The sequence below is a fragment of the Homarus americanus genome, unplaced genomic scaffold, assembly GCF_018991925.1.
Source record: "Homarus americanus isolate GMGI-L3 unplaced genomic scaffold, GMGI_Hamer_2.0 scaffold23215, whole genome shotgun sequence".
NCBI classification, from domain to species: Eukaryota; Metazoa; Arthropoda; class Malacostraca; order Decapoda; family Nephropidae; genus Homarus; species Homarus americanus.
The window spans coordinates 2708-11892 of record NW_024733020.1 but is presented as its reverse complement, the minus strand read 5'-3'; the positions used below and the strand labels follow the sequence as shown (position 1 = coordinate 11892).

Here is a 9185-nt window from a genome sequence, read left to right as displayed (position 1 = left end):
GTCTACAGTTGAAAATGAATTTAAAAATTTGAAAGAACGGCTAGACGAAATTAAAATTCAACAACAAAAATAAAGAGTGAGCCTCTACTACAGAATTTTAAGGGGACTAAAACTTATTAGCCCTGGGATAGGTGAGCTCCCAACCCTATAAAAGCCCAAACCAGGTTTATGCGACCACGTGCCTCTTTTGGGCGACATTTTACTTGCTAGAAAAATCAAAATTGAGATGAAGAGGGTGACGGAGGCGCTGAAGAAGGCCTCCGAGAGCGACGTCCCACGTTTTACCTCTGGGTCATTTATCATAGGAACGGTACTGTTAGTGTTTATTGTTTGTTGTACTTGTGTGTATTTATGTTGTAAAATCCGTCGTCGCTTTAGAGAGGACGACCACAACCCAGGCTAGGCTGAGTCGACCCTAGGGGAATTAGAGTCACTAGCCACAGCAGAACCAGAGTCACCAACCGATGCAGAATCGGAGTCACCAGCCGAAGCGGAGCCGGAATCACCAGTCACAGCGGAAACGGAGTCACCAGCTGCAACAGAACCAGAGTCACCAGCCGCAGCAGAACCAGAGTCACCAACCGATGCAGAACCAGAATCACCAACCGATGCAGAACCGGAGTCACCAGCCGAAGCGGAGCCGCAGTCACCAGCCGTAGCGGAACTGGAGTCACCAGCCGAAGCGGAACCAGGGTCACAAGCCGCAGCGGAACCAGAGTCACCAAACGCAGCGGAACCGGAGTCACCAGCTGCAGCGGAACCAGATTCACCAGCCGAAGCGGAACCGAAATCACCAGCCGCAGCGGAACTGGAATCACCAACCACAGTGGAACCGGAATCACCAGCCGTAGCGAAACAGCAGTCCAGCCAAAATCAAATCACGAGGAGCGTTAAAATACCCAAAAAATTTCACGGCACATTCATTGGTCACAAGGGCGCCCATATTAAACAAATAGGCCAAAAATACGGAGTGTTGCTGAAACTCAACACCTATAAAAATAATATCAGTATCACCAGTACAGACATATAGCGGGTAGAGGAGGCCAAACGCTACATTGAAGACTTAATCCTCCAATGGTCACTCGCTTACTCCCTAGCCACAGCGGAACCGGAGTCACCAGCCGCAGCGGAACCTGGGTCACCAGCCACAGCGGAACGGGAATCACCAGCCGTCGCGAAACAGCAGTCCAGCCAAAATCAAATCACGAAGAGCGTTAAAATACCCAAAAAATTTCACGGAGCATTCATAGGTCACAAGGGCGCCCATATTAAACAAATAGGCCAAAAATACGGAGTGTTGCTGGGACTCAACACCAATAAAAACCATGTCAGTATCACCAGTACAGACATATAGCGGGTAGAGGAGGCCAAACGCTACATTGAAGATTTAATCCTCCAATGGTTATTCGGTAACCCCCCGATGTGATAGAATGGTTAATATTTTTCTCTTTTATATATAAATATAGATATATATGTAGTATTTCGTTCTATCTATTTATCTATCTACACATCCCACCCCCCCTCCCCCACACACACACATGTAACCAGTATAATTTACATACTGTTTAATGTAGAGTAAGTAATTAATAACTTATAACTATGGATGTATAATTATGAACATTAATTATTCAATGACCTGAAGAGGGTAAAGGTTGCTCAGGGGACTAAAACATCCTGCAGATGTTTAGTCTTATCCAGTTGCCGAAGTATGATGCAACTCTCTCTCCAGGTAGTAGGTAATTCTTGAAATACTTAATAGATTGCTCATATGTGGTAATTGGATACTTTGCTTCACACTTGCAATGGTTCAAGTATGTTAGATAGTTAGATAAGTAATATGTAGATAATGGCACCGCCAGTTAGGACTGATTCATGGGTCATTGGAATCATTTACCAGCCGGTTATTTATGCACGTAATGTAAAAACCGCTCAATGTTGTTCGACTTGACATATGTTTAATTACATCACCAGTAACATAAGTTTACTACAACACCAGTACCATATGTTTACTACAACACCAGTACCATATGTTTACTACAACACCAGTACCATATGTTTACTACAACACCAGTACCATATGTTTACTACAACACCAGAACCATATCTTTACTACAACACGAGTACCATATATTTACTACAACATAAGTACCATATGTTCACTACAACACAAGTGCCATATGTTCACTACAACACCAGTACCATATGTTCACTACAACACCAGTACCATATGTTTACTACAACACCAGTACCATATGTTTACTACAACACCAGAACCATATCTTTACTACAACACCAGTACCATATATTTACTACAACATAAGTACCATATGTTCACTACAACACAAGTGCCATATGTTCACTACAACACCAGTACCATATGTTCACTACAACACCAGTACCATATGTTTACTACAACACCAGTACCATATGTTCACTACAACACAACTGCCATATGTTCACTACATCACCAGTACCATATGTTTACTACAACACCAGTACCATATGTTTACTGCAACACCAGTACCATATGTTTACTACAACACCAGTACCATATGTTTATTACAACACCAGTACCATATGTTTACTACAACACCAGTACCATATGATCACTACAACACAAGTGCCATATGTTCACTACATCACCAGTACCATATGTTTACTACAACACCAGTACCATATGTTTACTGCAACACCAGTACCATATGTTTACTACAACATAAGTACCATATGTTCACTACAACACAAGTGCCATATGTTCACTACAACACCAGTACCATATGTTCACTACAACACCAGTACCATATGTTTACTACAACACCAGTACCATATGTTCACTACAACACCAGTACCATATGTTTACTGCAACACCAGTACCATATGTTTACTACAACACCAGTACCATATGTTTAATACAACACCAGTACCATATGTTTACTACAACACCAGTACCATATGTTCACTACAACACCAGTACTATATGTTTACTTCAACACCAGTACCATATGTTCCCTACAGCGCTTAAATTACTAGTTCATATTACTGGTAGACTGTATCTGAGCTAACTAGATTCTTGTCTAAGTTAACACCATTTGGGGTTATGTGTAGCGTGACCCAGAGAAAGACAAATAGGTCTGATAAACGGAATGGCCAAAATTAATAGCAAAAACATAATACTGGTGGCAATTGGTAGTTTCTACTACCTACATGGTAGTTTACCAATTCAGGCTCAGCAGTTGAAAATGAATTTAAAATTTGAAGAACGATGGATGAAATTGTAAATTTTGAGGGACTAAGCAATAGCCCTGGGATAGAGGTGGGCTCCCAGCCTATAAGCCAGAGCAGGTTCGCGACCGATACTCTTTTGGGCGACATTTTACTTTGAAAGTCAAATTGAGATGAGGCAGAGAGCCTCCGAGGCGACGTCCCGTTTTACCTCTGAGTCATTTATCGAGAACGGTACTGTTAGTGTTTATTGTTTGTTGTACTTGTGTGTATTTATGTTGTAAAATCCGTCGTCGCTTTAGAGAGGACGACCACAACCCAGGCTAGGCTGAGTCGACCCTAGGAGAATTAGAGTCACTAGCCACAGCAGAACCAGAGTCACCAACCGATGCAGAATCGGAGTCACCAGCCGAAGCGGAGCCGGAATCACCAGTCACAGCGGAAACGGAGTCACCAGCTGCAACAGAACCAGAGTCACCAGCCGCAGCAGAACCAGAGTCACCAACCGATGCAGAACCAGAATCACCAACCGATGCAGAACCGGAGTCACCAGCCGAAGCGGAACCGCAGTCACCAGCCGTAGCGGAACTGGAGTCACCAGCCGAAGCGGAACCAGAGTCTGGCCGCAACCAGAACCAGAGTCCTCAAACGCAGCGGAACCAGGGTGCCAACTGCGTGAACCGGTTACACCGTGACCGGGCGAAATCACCCAGCGCAGCGGGCAGAATCGTCCAACCACGAGTGGGAACCAGGAATCTGTATGTGTGAAACCTTGAGTCGGCCAATTCAAATCACGAGGAAGCGTTCATGACCTTTGGCATTTCGGCACATTTCATTTGGTCAAGAGACATAAGCAAACAAATAGGCCAAAAATACGGAGTGTTGCTGAAACTCAACACCTATAAAAATAATATCAGTATCACCAGTACAGACATATAGCGGGTAGAGGAGGCCAAACGCTACATTGAAGACTTAATCCTCCAATGGTCACTCGCTTACTCCCTAGCCACAGCGGAACCGGAGTCACCAGCCGCAGCGGAACCTGGGTCACCAGCCACAGCGGAACGGGAATCACCAGCCGTCGCGAAACAGCAGTCCAGCCAAAATCAAATCACGAAGAGCGTTAAAATACCCAAAAAATTTCACGGAGCATTCATAGGTCACAAGGGCGCCCATATTAAACAAATAGGCCAAAAATTCGGAGTGTTGCTGGGACTCAACACCAATAAAAACCATGTCAGTATCACCAGTACAGACATATAGCGGGTAGAGGAGGCCAAACGCTACATTGAAGATTTAATCCTCCAATGGTTATTCGGTAAACCCCCGATGTGATAGAATGGTTAATATTTTTCTCTTTTATATATAAATATAGATATATATGTAGTATTTCGTTCTATCTATTTATCTATCTACACATCCCACCCCCCCCCCCCCACACACACACACATGTAACCAGTATAATTTACATACTGTTTAATGTAGAGTAAGTAATTAATAACTTATAACTATGGATGTATAATTATGAACATTAATTATTCAATGACCTGAAGAGGGTAAAGGTTGCTCAGGGGACTAAAACATCCTGCAGATGTTTAGTCTTATCCAGTTGCCGAAGTATGATGCAACTCTCTCTCCAGGTAGTAGGTAATTCTTGAAATACTTAATAGATTGCTCATATGTGGTAATTGGATACTTTGCTTCACACTTGCAATGGTTCAAGTATGTTAGATAGTTAGATAAGTAATATGTAGATAATGGCACCGCCAGTTAGGACTGATTCATGGGTCATTGGAATCATTTACGAGCCGGTTATTTATGCACGTAATGTAAAAACCGCTCAATGTTGTTCGACTTGACATATGTTTAATTACATCACCAGTAACATAAGTTTACTACAACACCAGTACCATATGTTTACTACAACACCAGTACCATATGTTTACTACAACACCAGTACCATATGTTTACTACAACACCAGAACCATATCTTTACTACAACACGAGTACCATATATTTACTACAACATAAGTACCATATGTTCACTACAACACAAATGCCATATGTTCACTACAACACCAGTACCATATGTTCACTACAACACCAGTACCATATGTTTACTACAACACCAGTGCCATATGTTCACTACATCACCAGTACCATATGTTTACTACAACACCAGTACCATATGTTTACTGCAACACCAGTACCATATGTTCACTACAACACAAGTGCCATATGTTCACTACAACACCAGTACCATATGTTCACTACAACACCAGTACCATATGTTTACTACAACACCAGTACCATATGTTCACTACAACACCACTGCCATATGTTCACTACAACACCAGTACCATATGTTTACTACAACACCAGTACCATATGTTTACTGCAGCTTTCAGTACCATATGTTTACTACAACACCAGTACCCATATGTTTTATTAACACAGCGGCACCATATGTTTACTACAACACCAATTTTCACTTATGATCACTACAACACAAGTGCCATATGTTCTCTATCACCCACAGTACCATATGTTTACTACAACACCAGTACCATATGTTTACTGCAACACCAGTACCATATGTTTACTACAACATAAGTACCATATGTTCACTACAACACAAGTGCCATATGTTCACTACAACACCAGTACCATATGTTCACTACAACACCAGTACCATATGTTTACTACAACACCAGTACCATATGTTCACTACAACACCAGTACCATATGTTTACTGCAACACCAGTACCATATGTTTACTACAACACCAGTACCATATGTTTATTACAACACCAGTACCATATGTTTACTACAACACCAGTACCATATGTTCACTACAACACCAGTACTATATGTTTACTTCAACACCAGTACCATATGTTCCCTACAGCGCTTAAATTACTAGTTCATATTACTGGTAGACTGTATCTGAGCTAACTAGATTCTTGTCTAAGTTAACACCATTTGGGGTTATGTGTAGCGTGACCCAGAGAAAGACAAATAGGTCTGATAAACGGAATGGCCAAAATTAATAGCAAAAATATACTGGTGGCAATTGTAGCTCTCACTACCTACATGGTAGTTTACCAATACAGGTCTACAGTTGAAAATGAATTTAAAAATTTGAAAGAACGGCTAGACGAAATTAAAATTCAACAAAAATACAGAGTGAGCCTCTACTACAGAATTTTAAGGGGACTAAAACTTATTAGCCCTGGGATAGGTGAGCTCCCAACCCTATAAAAGCCCAAACCAGGTTTATGCGACCACGTGCCTCTTTTGGGCGACATTTTACTTGCTAGAAAAATCGAAATTGAGATGAAGAGGGTGACGGAGGCGCTGAAGAAGGCCTCCGAGAGCGACGTCCCACGTTTTACCTCTGGGTCATTTATCATAGGAACGGTACTGTTAGTGTTTATTGTTTGTTGTGCGGTATTGTGTTATGTTGTAGCCAAATCCGTCGTCGCTGGGGACGACCACAACCAGGCAGGCTGAGTCGACCCTGGGGGAATTAGGGTCACTAGCCACAGCAGAACGCCAGAGTCACCAACCGATGCAGAATCGGTCACCAGCCAGCGGGCCGGAATCACCAGTCTGGCGGAAACAGGTCTCCAGCTGCAACAGCAGAACCAGAGTCACCAACCGCAGCAGGGAGCCAGAGTCACCAGCCGTGCAGAACCGAATCACCAACCGATGCAGAACCGAGGTCACCAGCCGAAGCGGAACGCAGTGCCAGCCGTAGCGGAACTGTAGTCACCAGCCGAAGCGGAACCAGGGTCACAAGCCGCAGCGGAACCAGAGTCACCAAACGCAGCGGAACCGGAGTCACCAGCTGCAGCGGAACCAGATTCACCAGCCGAAGCGGAACCGAAATCACCAGCCGCAGCGGAACTGGAATCACCAACCACAGTGGAACCGGAATCACCAGCCGTAGCGAAACAGCAGTCCAGCCAAAATCAAATCACGAGGAGCGTTAAAATACCCAAAAAATTTCACGGCACATTCATTGGTCACAAGGGCGCCCATATTAAACAAATAGGCCAAAAATACGGAGTGTTGCTGAAACTCAACACCTATAAAAATAATATCAGTATCACCAGTACAGACATATAGCGGGTAGAGGAGGCCAAACGCTACATTGAAGACTTAATCCTCCAATGGTCACTCGCTTACTCCCTAGCCACAGCGGAACCGGAGTCACCAGCCGCAGCGGAACCTGGGTCACCAGCCACAGCGGAACGGGAATCACCAGCCGTCGCGAAACAGCAGTCCAGCCAAAATCAAATTACGAAGAGCGTTAAAATATCCAAAAAATTTCACGGAGCATTCATAGGTCACAAGGGCGCCCATATTAAACAAATAGGCCAAAAATACGGAGTGTTGCTGGGACTCAACACCAATAAAAACCATGTCAGTATCACCAGTACAGACATATAGCGGGTAGAGGAGGCCAAACGCTACATTGAAGATTTAATCCTCCAATGGTTATTCGGTAACCCCCCGATGTGATAGAATGGTTAATATTTTTCTCTTTTATATATAAATATAGATATATATGTAGTATTTCGTTCTATCTATTTATCTATCTACACATCCCACCCCCCCTCCCCCACACACACACATGTAACCAGTATAATTTACATACTGTTTAATGTAGAGTAAGTAATTAATAACTTATAACTATGGATGTATAATTATGAACATTAATTATTCAATGACCTGAAGAGGGTAAAGGTTGCTCAGGGGACTAAAACATCCTGCAGATGTTTAGTCTTATCCAGTTGCCGAAGTATGATGCAACTCTCTCTCCAGGTAGTAGGTAATTCTTGAAATACTTAATAGATTGCTCATATGTGGTAATTGGATACTTTGCTTCACACTTGCAATGGTTCAAATATGTTAGATAGTTAGATAAGTAATATGTAGATAATGGCACCGCCAGTTAGGACTGATTCATGGGTCATTGGAATCATTTACCAGCCGGTTATTTATGCACGTAATGTAAAAACCGCTCAATGTTGTTCGACTTGACATATGTTTAATTACATCACCAGTAACATAAGTTTACTACAACACCAGTACCATATGTTTACTACAACACCAGTACCATATGTTTACTACAACACCAGTACCATATGTTTACTACAACACCAGAACCATATCTTTACTACAACATGAGTACCATATATTTACTACAACATAAGTACCATATGTTCACTACAACACAAGTGCCATATGTTCACTACAACACCAGTACCATATGTTCACTACAACACCAGTACCATATGTTTACTACAACACCAGTACCATATGTTTACTACAACACCAGAACCATATCTTTACTACAACACGAGTACCATATATTTACTACAACATAAGTACCATATGTTCACTACAACACAAGTGCCATATGTTCACTACAACACCAGTACCATATGTTCACTACAACACCAGTACCATATGTTTACTACAACACCAGTACCATATGTTCACTACAACACAACTGCCATATGTTCACTACATCACCAGTACCATATGTTTACTACAACACCAGTACCATATGTTTACTGCAACACCAGTACCATATGTTTACTACAACACCAGTACCATATGTTTATTACAACACCAGTACCATATGTTTACTACAACACCAGTACCATATGATCACTACAACACAAGTGCCATATGTTCACTACATCACCAGTACCATATGTTTACTACAACACCAGTACCATATGTTTACTGCAACACCAGTACCATATGTTTACTACAACATAAGTACCATATGTTCACTACAACACAAGTGCCATATGTTCACTACAACACCAGTACCATATGTTCACTACAACACCAGTACCATATGTTTACTACAACACCAGTACCATATGTTCACTACAACACCAGTACCATATGTTTACTGCAACACCAGTACCATATGTTTACTA

General features: G+C 42.2%; 1 protein-coding gene across 1 annotated transcript; it reads left to right on the top strand.

The window, feature by feature from the left end:
* Positions 1–226: 226 nt before the first annotated feature.
* LOC121869228 (neurofilament heavy polypeptide-like) lies at positions 227–7217 on the top strand. The gene is made up of 7 exons (XM_042370468.1): positions 227–310; positions 623–1016; positions 1098–1327; positions 3793–3913; positions 4229–4458; positions 6487–6642; positions 6813–7217. The coding sequence occupies exons 1-7, from the start codon at positions 227–229 to the stop codon at positions 7215–7217; spliced, it is 1620 nt and encodes a 539-aa protein (XP_042226402.1).
* The last annotated feature ends 1968 nt before the right edge of the window (positions 7218–9185 follow it).